At 40.9% G+C, this 20,525-nt stretch overlaps 3 protein-coding genes across 4 annotated transcripts; 2 read left to right on the top strand and 1 right to left on the bottom strand.

The window, feature by feature from the left end:
* Positions 1-1,634: 1,634 nt before the first annotated feature.
* On the top strand, positions 1,635-7,840 carry prr15la (proline rich 15 like a). Of its 2 annotated transcripts, none has more exons than XM_067428837.1 (2): positions 1,635-1,923; positions 6,550-7,840. In XM_067428837.1, exon 2 carries the CDS (start codon positions 6,567-6,569, stop codon positions 6,891-6,893), a length of 327 nt encoding a protein of 108 aa, XP_067284938.1. In that variant the 5' UTR covers positions 1,635-1,923; positions 6,550-6,566; the 3' UTR covers positions 6,894-7,840. The 2 variants fall into 2 exon arrangements, with proteins under 2 accessions (XP_067284938.1, XP_067284937.1); XM_067428836.1 differs by having other exon boundaries at positions 1,637-1,868.
* Positions 7,841-8,513: 673 nt separating this feature from the next.
* Positions 8,514-11,382, top strand: atf4b (activating transcription factor 4b). The gene is made up of 3 exons (XM_067460176.1): positions 8,514-8,676; positions 9,444-9,830; positions 9,943-11,382. The coding sequence occupies exons 2-3, from the start codon at positions 9,542-9,544 to the stop codon at positions 10,920-10,922; spliced, it is 1,269 nt and encodes a 422-aa protein (XP_067316277.1). The 5' UTR covers positions 8,514-8,676; positions 9,444-9,541; the 3' UTR covers positions 10,923-11,382.
* A 311-nt stretch (positions 11,383-11,693) lies between these two features.
* On the bottom strand, positions 11,694-16,711 carry si:dkey-110g7.8 (GTPase IMAP family member 8). The gene is made up of 4 exons (XM_067459864.1): positions 16,429-16,711; positions 13,691-14,389; positions 12,984-13,565; positions 11,694-12,744 (listed from the first exon to the last, which is right to left on the bottom strand). Exons 1-4 carry the CDS (start codon positions 16,457-16,459, stop codon positions 12,692-12,694), a joined length of 1,365 nt encoding a protein of 454 aa, XP_067315965.1. The 5' UTR covers positions 16,460-16,711; the 3' UTR covers positions 11,694-12,691.
* Positions 16,712-20,525: the final 3,814 nt, after the last annotated feature.

The following is a 20,525-nucleotide window of genomic DNA, read 5'->3' as shown; positions in this document are numbered from 1 at the left end:
CAATTTGCACAAGCTCACAAAAATTGGACAGTTGAAGACTGGAAAAATGTTGCCTGGTCTGATGAGTCTCGATTTCTGTTGAGACATTCAGAGTCAGAATTTGGCGTAAACAGAATGAGATCATGGATCCATCATACCTTGTTATCACTGTCCAGGCTGGTGGTGGTGGTGTAATGGTGTGGGGGATGTTTTCTTGGCACATTTTAGGCCCCTTAGTGCCAATTGGGCAACGTTTAAAAGCCACGGTCTACCTGAGCATTGTTTCTGACCATGTCTATCCCTTTATAACCACCATGTACCCATCCTCTGATGGCTACTTCCAGCAGGATAATGCACCATGTCACAAAGCTTGAATCATTTCAAATTGGTTTCTTGAACATGACAATGAGTTTACTGTACTAAAATGTCTCTAATTGAAATGAAATGTCTCAAATGTCCACAGTCACCAGATCTCAACCCAATAGAGCATCTTTGGGATGTGGTTGAACGGGAGCTTCGTGCCCTGGATGTGCATCCCACAAATCTCCATCAACTGCAAGATGCTATCCTATCAATATGGGCCAACATATCTAAAGAATGCTTTTAGCACTTTGTTGAGTCAATGCCACGTAGAATTAAGGCATTTCTGAAGGTGAAATGGGGTCAAGCACAGTATTAGTATGGTGTTCCTAATAATACTTTAGGTGATACTACAATAGTGGAATTAACATGAAAATATAAAGTCTAACTTGAAAATGCATGCTTTTATGTGTCCTTCTAACATTTGTAATATTATGATAAGTTCATAAAAATAACTTATGTAGTTTTATTACAATATTTATTTGAACTAATTAATAGAACCATGTCATGCTTATTGTTGAGAATCAATTGACTAGTCTAATGATGTAGGATTTAGAAAGTAACAAGTAATGAAATATTTGTTAGAGAGTAATTTGTACAGTAATCTAATTGAAGATGTAATTAGTAACTAGTAATCAATTACTTTAGTAACTAGTAATCAATTACTTTTTGAGAGTAACTTACCCAACAATGCTCTTGATTTCTCACAGACAGGAGGTGTCAGCCACCACAGTTACTTGTGTTACAGGTGTCAGCCACCACAGTTACTTGTGTTACTTATTAGAAAAAGTAACTTTATTAAATATAAAAGTAATGTGTTACTAGTTACTTGAGCAAGAAATCTGATTACGTAACTTGCGTTAGTTGTGATGCGTAACCCCCAACGCTGATGAAGAGTAGAGTAGATGTGTCCCTACATTTAACTGGTAGGCCTAGTACTTCTTCATGTTTTTGAGAGCATTGTCAATGTAATAAAAAAATTATCAAGAAAGCACTGGATGTACTAAACTTTAAAAAGAGTTTTAAAAAAAGAGAGAAGCAATTCTCACACTACTATTATTAGCATAATCCCTGCTGATTACAGTCCCAATGGCCATTAACTACCTCTTAAATATTAGCTAAAGTAATATCAAAAGCTGGTCCAGTCATTCATCTTCTACACCCAATCCAAGTATATATATTAGCTATTGTTCTATGAAGCTGGTGTTACATAAGCCTGTTTATTCTGGCAGCAGAGGGGAGGAGGAGCCTGATGTGGGTGTCTGTGTGGCTGCGGGTGGGTGGAGCCGCGCACCTGTGGAGCTACACCTGTTTGCCAGAGAGAGCGAGAGGGACAGCCAAGCCGGAGACCAGGCAGATGAGAAGGGATAGACAGAAACAAATTAAAATCCAAAAGAAAAAGCTGGCTCCTATAGAGCTATGACTTCTTCAGCTGCTGGACTCAACTGGACCAAAAACTGAACCAGAGGATAGTGACCACTCTAAGGCAGATAACAGCCATCTCAACGGACACACATTCACCTGCACAGGTGAGAGAGGCTTATTACCAGAATTCACCGGAGGAGAAAAACCCGACCAGTCACAGTTAGTTTCATATTAATTCATTTACAGATAAGTTACTGTGTTACTTGCAAATGTAAAATCAAATGGAAATTACTACTGAGTTCTAGAGAAAATAACTAGCTGATCAAATGAGAATTAATATTAAGTTCTAGAGAAAAAAAGCGAATGATAGCTGTGAATTTTAATGACCTTTGGACAGACACACATTTGATTACACATTCATAGCAAACAGTGAACCTTTATCACTGACTAATCCAGCACAATGAGGAGCCTGAGATGAGTGTGTGGGGGGGGGGGGGGGGGGAGAATTATTGCAATCAAGTGAACACTTTGAAATGCAAAACATTTTCTTTCAGTTGTGTCAATAGTACAAGTTCAGTAGGCAAGATGAACGCCTCCGAACCGTTTTTGAATTTACTTCTTAATAAAAAAACCAAAAAAAAAACCATTGCATTGGCAAGGAATCCAGCCAAGAAAGTTCTGACCTGAAATCAAAACAATCCACAAATGATAAGACATCATAGACCTTATTCACAGCAGCACCATCTTTGATTTTTAACGGGAACGAAAGTGAGGCTGTGAGGGATAGACAAACATCTCTTCAGTGGACAGTAATGATATTTAATGTGCTTTTGGGTTGTTTCTGCTGACGAAACACTGCAAAAATATTTTTCCAAGAGATTTTAGTAGACAAAATAAAATAAAAAATCCTGACAATATAATCTATGGAAAATGATAAGTGATCTATGTGTTTCATACAGCTTTTTATAGCAATTTAAAACATTGTAAGTACACTGTAAAAAACGATTCTGTTCTAGTAACTGATCACATCTAAATTTTTCAGTTGGCCAAAATTAATTTCTGTGAATTAATGCAATTTATTTCACACAAATTCAATTCGGCCAACTGAAAAATCATATCAGTCACTAGAAAATGTTCAATTGGCGACCTGAATGTTTTTGACAGTGTATATCCTTTACAGCCTCGCTTTCAGACCTGAATAAGGTTTATTGCTCTCTCTGTAATTTGTGGCATAATTCAAGGATTTAATTCAAGTAAGGGGAGAAACAATTACAAGCAAATGGTATTTAGTGCCTCTTCTGCCTGCTTTATTTGTTTACCATGTAATATTTGTTCATACACAAACTCTCCCTTCTCGCCATTGGAAAGAAAAAAGAAGAACTTTCAGTTTTGTATGAAATCTTTTTCTACTGAGAAGAAGCCCCAGTGATCTCACATGTGTCTCCTCGACAGTTTTAGAAGAGACCTCAAGTTCACCTGTCTCAGTCTGTGCTCAGATTTGTCCAGCATGGAAGTCCAAATCTGCAGTCATTGTCTGAGATGTCAATATGAGCTCAGACATTCCTCATCCAATTTTATCGAAGCCAACTGATCTGCACTATATACATTTTGCTAGCTTACCTCTTACTTTAGGTCAACAAATGTTTGATTTGATTTTTTTTATTTATTTTCTTCAAACATCTGAATTGAGATTTATTCTTCTGAGCTCTGAAAGAGCTTCTAAAACATTTTTTTTTCCTCTGGGGAAACTTGGGACAATTTCCCTTTCCTCCTTATTAGCTTCTCTCTTACAAAAATTCCAAAAGGGTTTTTTTCTGAGTGATGCCATAGCGGAACTATTTGAGTTCCCCAAAGAAACTTTCAGTAAACATTTGCAAAAATAAAAAAAAATATTTCTTAGTGTATAAACATTTTAATAATATAAAGAACCTTTTTACGGCATACTGAACAATGTTAAGTTTCACTGGATGTTAAATGTTCTTAATGGAACCATCAATGCCAATAAAGAACCTTTGCGAGTGTATTTTACTCTCATGCCCTTTAAAAAAAAAAAGGTAATTATTTGTAAGGTGTGAGAGTAAAACAGCATAAAAATTAATCTGAATTACTCTATGAAATGGGTACCACTGCATATGTTGGGCCTGCAAGATTGGTCAAACACCAAACAACAAGTTCCCTGCAGTTCTTTTGTGCACCGCAGTTCCTGTCATTTGCACTATATTTTCACCAACTTAAAGTGTGACTGTTCCTGGAGCGAAGCTCTCCAAGGACCTCCAGTTAACACCTGATGTTTTTTTCCAACCACAGACAGGAATAATTAATTAATCAGGATGTCTACAGAGATTGCAATTTCTCGCGGGAGCTTCTGTTGAAACTAAATGTACTTTGTATCGTTATTATTGTGATCAAAATGCTTTTAGAGACATTAACAAGCTGTCCATAATTTGCCTAACAAGACCAATCTGAAGTTAGATTTTCCGCCATCAAAGCCATTATGATAGGTCAATCTTATCAAATCCTATAATTATCAGCACACAGAAAGTTCCTGCTGGCCATTGACATGTTACCGGAAAGCACTTGCTTTTCCTTCTGAACAATCATTTCCTTCACCCTTATCATTATTTCTAATCTTTATAAGAAAACCACATGCTAACAACATGTAACCTCGCGTGCGAGAATCTGTCCGTACCCAAATCCTGACTAAAACATAATATTTCCCACAACAAAACTGATGAGTGCATTGCACGTTTCAGAATCCATGTTTGTAATATAAATTGTGCATTAAATTTATTCAATATAATTTCAAGTGATAAATGTGCAATGAAATTCAATTCTTTATATAGTTTATGAAGTGCTGGCATCACTTTTTGAACAACCAAACCAAGGAATTTTATAATATGCATAGGTAGCTTTTCAAATAGGTAATGCAATATGGCTTTTTGTTCAAACCATCTGGATTAAATGCTTTTAAAGGTTAAAACGAAGCTGTAAGGTTGAAAGGGAGCTGGCCGGCACCACCTGATCTCTGTTTGCTCTCGTAAACATAAAAGCAGGAGCAAGAGTCAAAGCCCTGAGAGAGCGAACGGAAATTAGCATACTGTATGAAAATGACCACTTTGTTGCTAAGCAACAGAGCCAAGCCTTTCCCCTGAATGGATATTGCCACACGCTACAGCAGTTTTGTGTGAATTTGAGTGTGGGAGTTCATTTTTACATTTCACAGAAAGCTGCTTCCGTTCATAAAAACTAAAGCAATAACATTTTCCAGGATATGCAGCTCAACGCATTAGTTTATTGTTTTCTTTGTGCGAATAAGTTTGCGGTAAACCTCACAATATGATGCTGAAACTTCCATTTGGACCATGTTTCACCTTGTATGTCAAAGGTGTGCTTGCTTTTAGTAATGGTTTCCTTCAAAGAAGCCATTCAAATGAATGAATTATAAACTCTCTCTGGACTGTGAGCTCTTAACACGTGAATGGACCATGGAAGATTACGTAAAAGAATAAATTAATCACAATGAATCTATTTGCGGTGTGAGCAAAGAAACAACAGTCGGAATATTATGGAATATTAAATTGAAAACAGCTGCATGGAGAAGTGAAGTCTCATGAGGCCAGATGCTATAGTGTGTTTACTTATGGCTTGTATGGAGGCCTTTACATATTTCTGAAGAATTAGCATCTTGCATGGTTGTTTTTTTAAAAAATATTTTTACTAATGTGATCCAGCTGAAATTTCTAATCATCAAAACATCCTGAAAAAATGTATCAAGGTTTCCAAAAACATTAAGCAGCACAACTGTTTTCAACATTGATAGCAATAAAACATATTTCTTCACCACCAAATTAGCATATTACATACAAGTTGAAATCACATGGACGCTGGCACGTGGTTAATACGTGTGGGAAGTCCGGGATTTTCTTTAAGCCCTAATGTTTACGAGTAGGATGTGTGCCAGTGCGGAATACCACAATAGTTATAGGCATTTAGCAGCAGTGAAATTGTCAGGCTAGTTTATTTACAACAAAATAGGCTAACTGCCTGCACACAATATGATAGCAATATAATAGTATACTAATATGTAACAATAAAGTTCATAGTGGCTTCATCTATTAATAAAAAAACATAAAAAGGCAAAACCTGATGCACATTCCTTGTTCTTCATTTTAGAAGTAGAGTTGTAAAACCCTGCTATATTTTTGTATAGTCAGGTAACAGAAGGTACACTGCCCATGCTATTCAGTTGGTTTTACTTTTAGCTGGTTTCACAGCTTGACCAAATCCGTCTTAAATCAGCCTGGGAGACCAGCTAAGACCAGGCAACCTTTTTTAGCAGAGGCCATTTTGCTCTAACGAAAGTGACTCCATTAACCTGACATCGTAAACACGACTTCCGAACTCGTAAATACGAACTTCCCATGAGGACTTGAACACACCATAAGCACAAGCGCTCTATCATTTAGCATTAGCACGGTCTACATTAACCATTTCCATCCTCCTAGCATATAGATGCAGTGCAGAATGTGTGAAATTTGAGGCCTGTAACCAGAGCTCTACGGGTTAAAACCCTATCATACCTCTGCCATATGGTGCTTATTGAATTACACTAAAAAATTCATTAGCGGCTGTCCCTTCTAATGCAAGACACAGATCTTACATTAGCATTAGCTCATACCCTCAGGCCTCAGCTTACACATTATGACTATTCGTACTTGTTGTGGCCAAATGAAACAGCTAGTTTAATTGAACAAAAAAACAAGCTGTTTATAGTTCATTTTTCTATTCAGGCATACTGTTTAACTCTCTCACGTATATAAATCTCGCTTTCTGTCCTCCTTGCAGGGTCTGTTTTCATCTCGATGGCGACTGCAGAACCTGCACCGAGCTGGTGGAAGCTGACCTTCCTGCGTAAGAAGAAATCAGAGCCGAAAGTGTTGTATGAAATCCCTGGAGATCACGGTAGCAACGCCGGGGAGACACCCGGGACAGCGGACGCAGCTGTGGACAGCCAGTTTAACGCCCGCTTGGAGCGCATCGTGGACAAAACGGCGACAAAGGGTCGCCATGTGAAGGTCTCACATTCGGGCCGGTTTAAAGAGAAGAAGAGAATCCGCTCTACGCTAGCAGAAAACCCTGACCTGTTTCCTGAGGCAGAAACTGGCGAGAATAATACAACTGGAAAATAGAGTCACTGTGTAAACACACTAGCATGTGTGTGTGTAAAACAGCTCAAGAGGGCCCTGGTCTATGCAGCACTCTTCCATTGATGTCCCCTGCAGTTTACAATCACCTGAGACTGAGCCTGAAGAAAGAAAAGAATCGTTGAATGAATTGAGTTTTGACTGATCTATACTAATGTTTGGGAACAAAGACAGGCATAAACACAAAGATCAGGTTTCTTCACAGATGCACATGGCAGGAATGCATTGTGGTCATCTGGTCTGATAAAAGGCGGACATTTAGCAAATGTTTAGCAATGAGAAATACACTGAGATGGAATCAAATCAATCATATATCAGCACAAGATATCAGTAATGATAGAGTTTTGCTTATTCTATGGTGAAAACGACAATTGCAGCAACAGCACTTTTGATTCAAAAGGTTTAAGGAATATTATCAGGAATAATAAGCTACTACATTAAAAATCATATCAGCTAGAGACATTTATTTACAAATTTAAATTACAGTTAATTATATCAAATAGATTGTTGTTTTTATTATTATCATTACCCCCCTAAAAAAAAAAAAAAAAAAAAAAAAAAAGATAGAAGTACCTGAATGTAAATCTGTTATGGCCTCTGAACCACCAACTAGAGCAAAATATATTTTTTGAATATATGTGCCTGTTGCAACTATTTTATGTCTGTGTTGATGTGTCAAGGTTTTATGATCTTTGATCTTGGTTTATATTTATTGTACAGAGAGTTAACATTTAATTCGAACATGGTGGAGGGTTTAAATTTAGCCTAATTATTGTGCTTTTTATGTTGAAAGAAATTGTCATTTGTTTGCACAATGCCTAATTTAATTGTTTGCTTAGCTGGGATTTTGTAAAATAACATAAAAAAAACTAAAACAAACTAAGAGAAAATAAATGACGTGTTGTTTTTAATATACTTCTGACAATAAATTAATGCACAATCTGTCTTGTGTACCTTTGTTTTTCTGAAAAAAAGTTTCAAATATGACCACTAAACAAACTACACCTTTACCTTCCTGTTTACTACAACATATTTCGTCTCTTTATTTAGTTTTGCCATCAGCAAGAGCAACGGTCTTTTCTTTCCGTTGTCTTTTTTTCCATAACAATAATTCCCGTCAAAACAACCGAGGTCAAACTCGCCATGTTGTTTAGTTTTCGTCCTTCAGAGGGCGATAAATCCAAACTAGCCTACACGCAGGGAACGTAACCCTCCCTGAAATGTTTATTGTAACTTAGACTTTGTGCCTGCTTTGTGCTCACGAACCATTTGTTTGTCAGTCAATCGACTTCGACTCACAGAAATATAGGCTAATGCTGATAACCATTCGGATTCTAATTACTCTTTACAATGCGGTGTCTTAGCCTAATTCCATATTTCCCCCCATTTGACATAAACAAAATGACTAAGTGATCTCAAACTAATTCTAAACTAATAAACTGACCTATTATAGTTGTTTTCAGTACTATTTTCCTACTGATACAAATGGACCACTAAAAGTTATGGCCCTATATGTTGTCTGCGCCCAGTAACAAAAAGATCTGGCGGATGGCTATGTCTGAGCGGCACTGCGGCTCTATATAGACATGAACTCGACGTCATCACTCGCTTATTTCGTTCTTCTCTCACAGCTGATTTTTTTTGTTGATACCCGAGCGATTCTGCTCTCCGCCGAAATGGCCGTGTGAACCGCAGTCTGTAGACAGCGCGCAAACTCCTCAGTGCATCAACATAGTGCACTGGCTCCGTACATTTATATCAAAATGGCGTAAGTATACTTTTAATTGTTTTTGTCTTAACATGTCACCTCACCCACCCGGGTGTATACCATTAAATAGCTCAGCCTTATGACCATTCATGTTTTCATGTTATTTCTTTTGTGAATTAAATATATATTGTGTATTTATTCACTTAAATAGATGGGAATTGAGGCGAATAATGCCTTGACCAGCGTTTCGAGCTTAACGCGCCATATGTCTAACGTTACCGACGTCGGTCGATGAATTTGTAGTCATTTTTGTTTTAAAATGTACTATAATGTTTTTATTTTGTATAATGAATTCATATTCAACATGCCAGAATATGTAACTAAAAATAAACACGAGTGAGACCTTTTAATTTACGTTTCTTTGTCTCCGCGTGCTCTTTATAAAATGGCGTATGTTACATTCCTGAAAAGGGAGCGGCAAGTCCCTGAAATGGCGGAGTCTTTATCCACCTTGATAAAACAATAGATCATCGGCGTACATTTTACGTCAGACAACAGTTTAGACACATTTTTAGAATTAAAAACAAAATCAATGAAATGTTGCCTCTAGTAAATTGGTTAGAGATTTTAAAAATGGAATCCAGTCTGGTGACTGTAAGATAAAGAACGTCACGTGGTGGATGTCCATATATGGCTAGGGTGTAGGCAGATGATGTCATCGTGAATAACTAATGAGGCTCTTTTTCTTGCCAAGTAGCTTTTGTGTTTGTTTACATTTTATGAAATTGTTATACAAGTGATTAACTACTTTTAATATCTGTTTACAGGTCCTTTGTGGCAAGTCTGATCTTTGCTGTAACTGACAGCACGAAATTATTCGAATTCTCAGTAGAAGACTCGTTGATTCCACTTGAAATAGACAGCCATGTCTTTGATGAGCTCACGGTTTGGCCAGGACGATATGGAGGTCCTTCTTTGGGACCCATCATCACCGATGGCTGACCCTCTGGGGTCCTTCCTAGATAAAGATGAGGAGGTTCTTCCTCTCGGAGGCGCTGAATCGCCCCTCTCATCTTTCTCTTCTTCTCCACTTCCCTCTCTCTCCCCACCCTGCACTCCTCCCTCTACTCAGAGGGGGGAGAAGGCTGGGCTCGATCAGCTGTCCCTGTCCTGGTTCCCCTCAGATGAACTATGCCTAAATACTCATGGCAAAGGTAAGGTGTAGCAATTTATTTCAGACACACCTACTAATACACTAGTTTCAGCATGCTAATATTTTAAGCATGCAATCATCATATTTAACTTGTATTTTCCACCTCATTTCAGATCATTCGTTCAGTGAAATGGATTGGATGACAGAGCGAATTGATCTGAGCGAGTTTGATCTGGAGTCTTTGATTTGCTCCTGTGATTCTGAGGATCCACCCAGTTCTCCGGAGGAGCTCATCGCTTCTCTAGAGTCACAGATCGACCTGGCGTCCCAGCCTGTAGCTTCTGACAAAACACCTTCACCCCCTCCAGCAGCGTCTGTCCCTGAAATCAATCAACTCTCCAGCCTTTCATTCTCTTTGAATACTCCAGTTGCTACACCGTTCATTCCCTCATCCCCCTGTGAAATACCAGATTCTGCCTCTGTGGTCCCTGAGCCCCAGGCTGAGTTTGAGATAAAGTCTGAACCGGCCTCCCCGGTCCCATCACCTTCCATCCTTCCACCAGACTCCCCTACTGATACTCTTGAGCTTGGTTGCGAGGTAGACATAGCTGAAGTTCTGAGTCCATCCCCCATTGAGATGAGGGTGCCCAAAATAGTCCTGTCCCTCACCCCAACCCGCATCGTTCTTGTACTTTCTCCCAAAGAGGAGGTTAATGCGATGGTTGCCCATCCAGATGAGGTGTTTGTGGAAAATTCCCCAAGTCCAGCTTCCCCTGACCCACAAACCCCAACCTCTCCCCTTTCTCCCTCTTCTAGGGTGAAGCCCTACTCCACACCCGATTCTAAGCCCTCCCAAAATCAGCAGTCAGAGTCACCTTCCCTCGTAGGAAGAGTAAAATCAGCCAGTGGGTCAAAAGTTGTGGTTGAAAAGAAAAAGCTAAAGAAAATGGAACAGAACAAAACTGCAGCGACCCGCTACCGACAGAAAAAGCGTGCGGAGCAAGATGCCCTCCAGTCAGAGTGTACAATCCTAGAGGAGAGGAATCAAGAGCTGGTGGAAAAAGCAGAGTCCATTGCTAAAGAGATCCAGTACCTGAAAGAGCTAATGGAAGAAGTCAAGAGGGCAAGAGAGGGCAGAAGTGTAAAGTCATAGAAAGAAATGGACACAGAGGCTTGAAGCTGATGGAATTGGACAGTTTCAGTATAGCCTGAAGTGCAGACCACTAGGGATGTTAGTCCTAATAGAAAGTATTATGAAGGGTTAAATAAATGACGGTTTTGATTCTTCCCCAGTGTCTAAGTAGAAAAGCTTAATTTTAGCACGTCAAAAAATCCTGATATTCTTTTATTAGTGTATTTTTTTAAAATCCTGTTTATTGTATGCACAGTATTTTATATATATGCATACATGTGTTGTCTATTGATGGTCTTTGTCTTGAATTTTCCCAATTGAAGTTCTATACAAATGCTTAATATTTAAAATTTCCTAATGTCTTTATGGTATGGTGTGCATTTATTAAATTGTGTATGTAACATTATTTTGTGCTTGTATGGGCCTTTCACTGCATATCAGTTAGCTTCAATGTTATTTATTTAATAAACATTTAAAACAATTTTTTTTGTTCCGTTCAATTGTTTCATCTTGGAACTGAGGTAAAAATGAGGCTTAGTATTTTATAAAAATAGTTTTATGACAACAATTCACTACCTCTATAGGTAAGGAGATATAGATGGAATTATTTTAAGGATATTGAATTAGCTTAAAATGAGTACAATATATTGACTTATTTAATGATCAAGGACAACATTTATGGCTGACAGAAAAATAAGGGGTTCTTTTCCTGTAAGATTTCATAAATCAAGAAAATTCAAACTTGAAGCTGAATTTGACAACAAAAACTATGAAAAATGATTCTTTATTAATATGAAAATATGAAGTGAAAAGCGTACAAAAGCTAAACTTAAGTCATCTCAGTGTCTTCAGTCAAACCAGCTGAAAAGTCACATATTGCCCATGCACTTTGGATTCCGTAGCATATTCTCATATTGCGGCAAATATTTCTGGACAAGATAAATATTACAATTCAATAGTAACAGCCAAGCCCTGAATGCTCAACACATATTGGTAAATGTGTTTAGGTAGAATGTACTGTCATCACAGTCCTTGGTATGTCTTTCGTGGTTGCTAATCAAATTCATAACCAAAAACCCTGAATGTGTTCAATTGCACATTTAGTTCAGTCTGTAGAACAATTGTATATTTGAGAACCCAGATGCACATGATCCCAAACTATACTTAGACTTAATGATAATATAGTGAGTATATTCAACCTACATGTAAGAAATATTCCAACTTTGTGAAGTGCAGTTTTACTAAGTATATGACACTTAATATCCATGAAAAGCAACGAGGATGTGTAAATACTGAACAATACCGGGTATGAAAATCCTGCTATACACTGTGGAAATGAATAGTCATTTGGTTTGTTTGTTTCCATTCCAGCTTTTTACATAAAATGTGAAAATTATCAGATGGTCTAAAAACTAATGGTCTCTAGTTTTTAGGATTGGGGGAAAAAGGTTTATGTAAAGATTATCATTAGAAAGTGCTACGCGCTTCTAGCAAAGGTGAATGTTCTTGATTTTAAACTTTATGAAAATCTTGTGACTAAACCTTAACAGTGCTTGGAAAGCCAGAAATGTAGCCTGCAAGTGTATGATACTGAATTTCAACATAAGTATTACATACTGTCCATGAAGTTTAAAAGCAGTAGAATATCCAGTTCAAATGCAGTTAGCATTCTATCAAGATGACATACAATGTCAATGGCCTTATGGGTAACAGTTACATTAAAACTGCTTGTTTTGGGATCCAAAAGGTCAGTAGCTTTTACAGTCCTCCAGCACTTTATGCCTTATACTTCACTGTAGAATGCATCTTCCACTCGTTTCCTCCTCGTCTAGTTCTTGATTTACTGTAGAACAAGGATGCAATGATCAGGTTTTACACACACATACATACACACACACACACACACACACACACACACACACACACACACACACACACACACACACACACACACACACACACACACACACACACACACACACACACACACACACACACACACACACACACGTCATATGAACAAATTAAGAAATAACCTGATGTGAAAAGCAATTATAATAGTATAAGATGCAATAAACTTACATTTGACAGGTAAGAAAGGTTTCTGTCCATTCTCTGCTACCATCTCTTCTATTTTCTGCAAGAGTTCAGTCACTTGTGTCCTGTCCTTGTTTGCTTTGGTACAGTCCAGCACATGATAACAGTTCCAACAATGCTGCATCAGTTTCAACAGCTCACCTCCATCCCTCTGGATGTGATCTTCGATGGATGTGCCATACAGCCAGTCACCACATGAAAACAGCACTAGTGTGTGAAGACACGCCTCCTCGCCAAACATTTCCAAATGGCTCTTGAGGGCCTGCCTTTTTTTGGGTGTGAGGGTCGAGACCACAGGGATGACCAGTAATAGTGCATGTGGGCCAGGATGGAGAAGCCCTGCCCCTTGTTTGATTTCTTTTCGAATGTTGCTGGGTGTGCGCTGGGCGGAGAACCAATCCCAACCTGGCGTGTCAACAATTGTGAGGCGCCGACCAGCAACCAGTGCTTGACGACGGACAGACACCTCAGTGGGGCGTCCTGATTCAAACACACGACATCCCAGTAGAAGATTTCCTACAGAGCTCTTACCTGCTCCACGCCAGCCTACTAGCAAAACCCGTAACTCTGTAAAAAAAAAGAAAGTGGGAGATTGCAAAATAGGGAAATGCACTTTGCATGTTCTAATGAGACATTATGCAAAGGTTCCAGCAAAACAAAGGTACAAGATAATGATTTCCATGCATACTCACCTCTTGGTGGAGATCTAAACATTGCTGTCCTCTCCACTTCTGGGACTCCATCCTCTTCTCTTTCCTTTTCTGTGTCTTCATCATCAAATCTAAGGCTTGGCCTCACCATTTCAAAGAACCAGCCTTGATTCTCCTGAACCATTTCATCTACTTTTTGTAAAAGCTCTGTAACTTGAGCACTTTTGTCTGAGCAGGTGTTATCCAAGGCATGGTACCTGGAGCCACACCTCTCCACCAACCTCTGCAGAGCTGCCCCACCATCCACAATGAATTCCTCAACACCCTTGTCCTGTGGCAACTGGTCTGCACAGGTGAAAAGAATCATGGTGTGCCTCCATATTCCTGCACCCAGTGCTTTAACTCTGGCCCAAAGACTTTGCCAGTGGTGTTCAGTGAATGGAACTCCGATGGGAACCACCAGCAGCAGGGCATGGGGACCAGGAGAACATTGATCAATGATGGACCGATGGTTCTCTGAGTCCGTATCACCAGTTGTGTCTCCGGTTTCCGGATTCCATCCAGGGGTGTCAATGATCAACAGTCGCCAGGTGAGTATGTCTACCCAATGTTGTTGGTCTATATGGGAATTGTCAGATGGGTTTTTCTCCTGGCTCAAGATGGTATTCAATGTTGAGGTCTTACCAGAGCCGTGGAACCCCAGCAGTAGCAGGCGCCGCATGGGTGGAGAGGATCCCTCTGCTTTTGAGAGATAGAGATGAAAGTGAAAATTATATTGCAGGTGGTCAAAAGTACTTGCAGTTCAGTCCATGTAGACTACCTATTTGCTACACCATCATTCCAACCCGATTTCACAGCAATTTGTATGTATTTATGAGGTGGTGAGTAAGGTTATACAAATTCGTATGATTTTTGAGTACACCTAACCCCACCCTTAAGGGGGGGGGGGGGGGGGGGGGGTGAAATGCTGTTTCATGCATACTGAGCTTTTTACACTGTTAAAGACTTGGATTCCCATCCTAAACATAGACTAAGTTTCAAAAACTAATGTTGGACGTTTGATGGAGTATTTCTTTGTCAAAAATACTCCTTCCGGTTTCTCACAAGTTTCGGAGCGTTTTTTTCCGAGTATGGCTCGGTTTGACGTTAATAGAACGGAAGGTCCTTGTATGGGCCGTATGGGCTCTTCTCCCGGTAAGGTGCGCCCGCGTGTGACTAAAGCGAGAGAGGAAATGCACGCCCATAAACACTGCTCAGCTGCAGATCCAGTCGTCCGTGAACACTTATGCCAGTTATAGTCCGCGCCGCGCTCCACTTCATTCCTCCACTTTGACATCAAGCGACTTCAACGCTTCAGCACAGCATTCCGGGAAGGCAGCGCTGCATTTGAACCGATTTGAACGCAGAAATGACGGGAAGCTTCACAACATCGCTTCAGTCGCATCGCAAAGTGGATCTCAACACTCCAAGAAGTGTGTTTTTGACGGAGCGGTCCCAGCGATAAAGGTTCGGTCCTGCTTTGGAAGCAGCCGGTGAGTAAAACTGCTTCAAATGTCTGTGCTGTTGCTTATCGTCGCGTGAGTTAACATCAGTAAACGACACGATCGCGTGCTTCGTCATTCAAATGCGCTAACGGACTACATTTTTTTTCTATATATAACGTTACACTAGTCTAACGTGCAAAACCGTTTTGCTTGCTACTGCTAAGGTTTATTCGCATACAATAGTCCATAAACCGAATCATGTTCTCATAAACTGTGAGTAAAGACACACAAATGTTGACAGGCCACTAAATACAGTACATACCACAGAGACGGATGTCCTGCTGTTGCTGTTTCTCCTGTTCAATTTATTTCAGCCTCCGAATCTGATTCTGGATCATGTATTAGCTGAGATCGATAGCAAGGGTTTCTCCATGCTTGAGGACGTCAACGCTTTGCGCGCTCGTCATTCTTTAGCTCACGATACTCCAGGCGCTCTGTTTTTTCCGGAAAGACTCGGTACAGCCCATATTTTTTTAATAAATATAATAAAACTAAAGACTTTTCAGAGATATGAAGGATGCAATACTACTCTATAGGTACTCAAGATTGACTGAAACTGAGTGCTTCACCCCCCCTTTAACCTACCTATCAATGTGGTTTAGACAAATTGCACAAATTTATGAGTGAGGAAGTACGAATTCGCATGAATTAGCCACCTCGTACAAATACATATGAATTGGTCGTGAGATAGTGTTGGACTTTCTGAGCATTGACTGCCGTAGTATATAAATTGCAAACTGGTGCATGTAGTCCATCACTAAGTTACCTTCTTGCGATTGTAAAATAAGAATGTAAAACACACATTTGACAGGAAAGAAAGGTTTCTGTCAATTCTCTGCTAATATTTCTTCTATTTTCCACAAGAGTTCAGTCACTTGTGTCCTGTCCTTGTTTGCTTTGGTACAGTCCAGCACATGATAACAGTTCCAACAAATTGTGCCATCAGTTTCAACCGCTCACCTCAATCCCTCAACTAAATAACCCTAACCAATAGCCTTATGATTTTATTCTAATGCTGAACCAGGACCCGATTCAATAACATTTATGTGGGCACCTGCTTTTTTATAATGGCAATCTACTCTAGATACAGCTGAAAATGTCCTGTCTGCATTAGACAGCCCCTGAGACACAGGAAGCGCATGCAGAGGGGAAGTGAGTCAGCTGCCTGTGTAGGTGGGATTTGAAAGTGGAAGACTGTCTGGCATACGAATGAAGTTAAAGTTTAATGCCACTTACCTGCATTCAAATCAGAAGAGAGCGTAGCCATCTTGTGTCTAGCTGGTCCGTTGTCTCCTGTTTTTGCCCTCTCTCCCTCTCCCTCCTGTGCTCAAAACATGTCTTTCTCCCCTCTTATCTCCCTCCTACTCTGTTTCCCTCCCTCTTGCAGTGATCATCTGATTATACAACTCTCCCAACCTTTCTCTCTACTTCTCTTTCACTTTCTTCCCTTCATAAAATGATACAAGCAGGAGCTGGGAGAAAGAAGCAAGTAGAGAGCAGAGATGTAAGTGAAAAAAAAGTGGGGAAAAAAAGTGACTTGTGAGTTAGTGGGCAGAGTTTGACAAATATGGTAAGAAGCCTCCCACAATTCTTTGGTACTAATAAATAATAAATTGTGGAGTGGTTTCCTATTCTTTCATTTGGTAGCGTCGAGTTTGGAGGTGGGGCATAGGCTGTCATTGGACCAAGGAAAAGATGGAAGAATCCAGTTTAGCCCCACCCACCTGATTCTGCAGTATAACCCAGCAGCATTTAAATAGAGTAAAGCAAACACTGGAAAGTTTTTCCCTTCTAAGCTATAAGTACATCAAATCAGAGAATGCACTATTATACAGCAGTCTAGTGAGTATGACCAGTAATATTTATATGATAAAATAAATGTTAAAAAAACAACAACAACTCCCTGAACAAATAAACAAAAAAATGTAAATAATTACTTACGCTCATTTGAAAAGAATTGCAAGTTTCATTGTCTATAAAAGGTCCTGTGTTTCATCTTTAAATATGTTTTACAAAAATAGTACACAAACTTTGTGTAATATAATATTTATTTAATTACACCTTCTGCAGTTTTTCTCAATTGCTAAAACCCATTGGCTGAACAAAGCTCCAAGTTTTCCCAAAGTCGTTTAGCTAATTGTGCTTTTATGTTATATCAATAGGCCTACCTTAAACCATTTCACATGGTAAAAAACAATGAACTCTAATGTACATGTCATCCATACTGGTGGCAGCAATCAAATACAAATGGAGAACAACCTACCTACCCAATGGGGTGACAATGCAAATTACATGCACCTGCCTTATAAATCGCACAATACAATAGTGTACAATTCATATTATATATACGCATTTCATGAGACCGAGACCTATAGATATAGCTAGGCCTACAAGCAGGAGGAAGTACAAAAAATTGCAAGTAGGCTAGTAATTTATGATCAGTTTTAAACTAGGCCTACTATGATAGAACATGATTTCATTCATCAAAAGAATGACAGAAAAATATGAAATTTGTTTTGAGATTAAAAATGTACTTCTCCCTGATAATTGTTTTGAGCAATGTGTTCTCTATTTTTTTTGTGTGTGTATTGTTTACTGACTGCTTTATAGTGTATATAATTTTGATCACTTTGTTTATGATATGGGAGCAGTGTTGGATTTTGAACACAGGTAAAACTGGTAAAACACAGGTTTTGTGGCAAAAGTGTAGTGCTTGAAGATTGTGTTCCCTTTCGAGAGAGGTTCCTCGTATTACGTATGGGAAAAACTCCTTTTCTCGAGAATGTGAAGCAAAACTTTTAATAAAGGTATCTATGTAAAGCGCAGTGAGCTGCACGGCCATAGCCCAGCGCGAGGAGCGCTCTGATTGGCCGGGCTGCGGCAACTGCAGGAACCTATGGTGAGGCGGCTGAGAGGAACGAACCAATGGGGGGCGTTCCAGAAGCCCGCCGAAAAAGGTGCTTATATTTGCATACAGGAGGCTATATAAGACCCTAATTCGCCATAGGTGTCAGATTTTATCTCCTTCAGCGATACCTTCGCTGGTCTCCGGAAGAAGCACCGCCGTTGAAAAGGCACCAGCGGAACCTGCAGCTGAGGACGACGGACTCCCTCTCCGCCTTCTCTGCCGTTCCAGCTACGCCATCCGGCGTTATATATCCTTTAAACTGTGTCTATGTTGAGTGTTATATGTGTTTGTGTTGCCGCTGCAACGCCACTTCTAGAGCTTACAGGCTTGTTCTACTCGAGGACTCTCTCGTTCCGCCGCGTCGTTAAGCGCCGCGGAAAGACGGAGCTCTTCTCACTCTCCCTCTGCTCTCGTCCCGTCGCGCTGAATAGCGCCGCGGAAAGAGAGAATGTTAGAGGACATGAGCACACTCAAGCCGAAGCTCTCTTCACTCTGCCGCCGCCGCGGCTCTTCTTCCGCCGCTGCCACAGAGTTGTTCCCACTCTTCTCTCATTCCGTCGCGCTACAGCCGCGGACAGAGAATACTAGAGTGAATAGGCGAACTCGAGCCGAAGCTCTCGTCACTATACCGTCGCGCTGAGGAGGCGCCGCGGACAGACGGAGTTTTTCCTCGGACAGAGTTTTACCTCACGCTTCCAATTCTCTCGTCCTGTCGCTCTATCGCCGCGGACAGAGAATACTAGAGTGAATAAACAAACTCGAGCCGAAGCTCTCGCCGTGCTAGAAGCGCCGCGGACAGAGTTTTACCTCACGCTTCCAATTCTCTCGTCCTGTCGCTCTATCGCCGCGGACAGAGAATACTAGAGTGAATAAACAAACTCGAGCCGAAGCTCTCGCCGTGCTAGAAGCGCCGCGAACAGAGTTTTACCTCACGCTTCCAATTCTCTCGTCCTGTCGCTCTATCGCCGCGGACAGAGAATAATAGAGTGAATAAACAAACTCGAGCCGAAGCTCTCGCCGTCCTAGAAGCGCCGCGGACAGAGTTTTACCTCACGCTTCCAATTCTCTCGTCCTGTCGCTCTATCGCCGCGGACAGAGAATAATAGAGTGAATAAACAAACTCGAGCCGAAGCTCTCGCCGTGCTAGAAGCGCCGCGGACAGAGTTTTACCTCACGCTTCCAATTCTCTCGTCCTGTCGCTCTATCGCCGCGGACAGAGAATACTAGAGTGAATAAACAAACTCGAGCCGAAGCTCTCGCCGTGCTAGAAGCGCCGCGGACAGAGTTTTACCTCACGCTTCCAATTCTCTCGTCCTGTCGCTCTATCGCCGCGGACAGAGAATAATAGAGTGAATAAACAAACTCGAGCCGAAGCTCTCGCCGTGCTAGAAGCGCCGCGGACAGAGTTTTACCTCACGCTTCCAATTCTCTCGTCCTGTCGCGCTATCGCCGCGGACAGAGAATACTAGAGTGAATAAACAAACTCGAGCCGAAGCTCTCGCCGTGCTAGAAGCGCCGCGGACAGAGTTTTACCTCACGCTTCCAATTCTCTCGTCCTGTCGCTCTATCGCCGCGGACAGAGAATACTAGAGTGAATAAACAAACTCGAGCCGAAGCTCTCGCCGTGCTAGAAGCGCCGCGGACAGAGTTTTACCTCACGCTTCCAATTCTCTCGTCCTGTCGCTCTATCGCCGCGGACAGAGAATACTAGAGTGAATAAACTAACTCGAGCCGAAGCTCTCGCCGTGCTCATTCTACCGCCGCCGTGCTGAAGCGCTGCGGACAGAGAATACTAGAGTAAGTTAGACGAGCGAGCTCGGGCTGTTGGGTATGTCAAGAACAATGTCGCTGCAGCGCGCGCTTACTGCCAAGGAAGTTGTAATGGCTGCCTTGTCATGATAGCGCGCGCCCCTTCCACAGCGCGTTGCTGACTAGAGCGCGGCTTACGTCATAGCACGCGCTCACTGTCAGAGCATAAGGGCGTCGGAAAATGGCTGCCAAGCTAAGCCCTTTTTTCACTCTATCACTTCCAGTCCCCTTTATTCAGGCGGCTGGAAAGGTTTTTACACTGTAGACAAAGTGTCCACTACACAGTGTGCACCCCTACATAAGCACTGTTAATTCAGCCTCACAAAATCACAAATAAATCCCGCCGCGGCCGGATTACACCATATAAAGTCAACTAGCCTTATTGCAGTCAACTAGCCTGTGGTCAAACACGCTTGTCTGCATGCGCGCTTTCAGTCTAGACTAGAGCATAACGGCATTGTGGAATGGCTCACATACCACCCGCACTTCCTTACATTCTCCCAGTTCCCTTAAGTTAGTGACTGGAGATGAAATATTGCAGTCAACTAGCCTGTGTTAAACACGCTCGTCTGCACACTAATGCTGTGTGCGTTTACCCCTGTGGATTTGCTCACTG

Source organism: Pseudorasbora parva, chromosome 2, assembly GCF_024679245.1.
Source record: "Pseudorasbora parva isolate DD20220531a chromosome 2, ASM2467924v1, whole genome shotgun sequence".
In the NCBI taxonomy this organism is placed as follows: Eukaryota; Metazoa; Chordata; class Actinopteri; order Cypriniformes; family Gobionidae; genus Pseudorasbora; species Pseudorasbora parva.
Note: the sequence above shows the minus strand (reverse complement) of the source record. Positions and strands in the feature narration are given on the sequence as shown.

Bases quoted from the DNA above. Each gene is read 5' to 3' on its own strand.
- prr15la (XM_067428837.1), top strand. From the start codon at position 6,567: ATGGCGACTGCAGAACCTGCACCGAGCTGGTGGAAGCTGACCTTCCTG.
- si:dkey-110g7.8 (XM_067459864.1), bottom strand. From the start codon at position 16,459: ATGGCTACGCTCTCTTCTGATTTGAATGCAG. The intron at 14,390-16,428 runs GTAAGTGGCATT...ATCTCTCAAAAG, and splicing joins CTCTTCTGATTTGAATGCAG to CAGAGGGATCCTCTCCACCC. The intron at 13,566-13,690 runs GTGAGTATGCAT...TTTTTTTTACAG, and splicing joins GTTTAGATCTCCACCAAGAG to AGTTACGGGTTTTGCTAGTA.
- atf4b (XM_067460176.1), top strand. From the start codon at position 9,542: ATGTCTTTGATGAGCTCACGGTTTGGCCAGGACGATATGGAGGTCCTT. The intron at 9,831-9,942 runs GTAAGGTGTAGC...ACCTCATTTCAG, and splicing joins CCTAAATACTCATGGCAAAG to ATCATTCGTTCAGTGAAATG.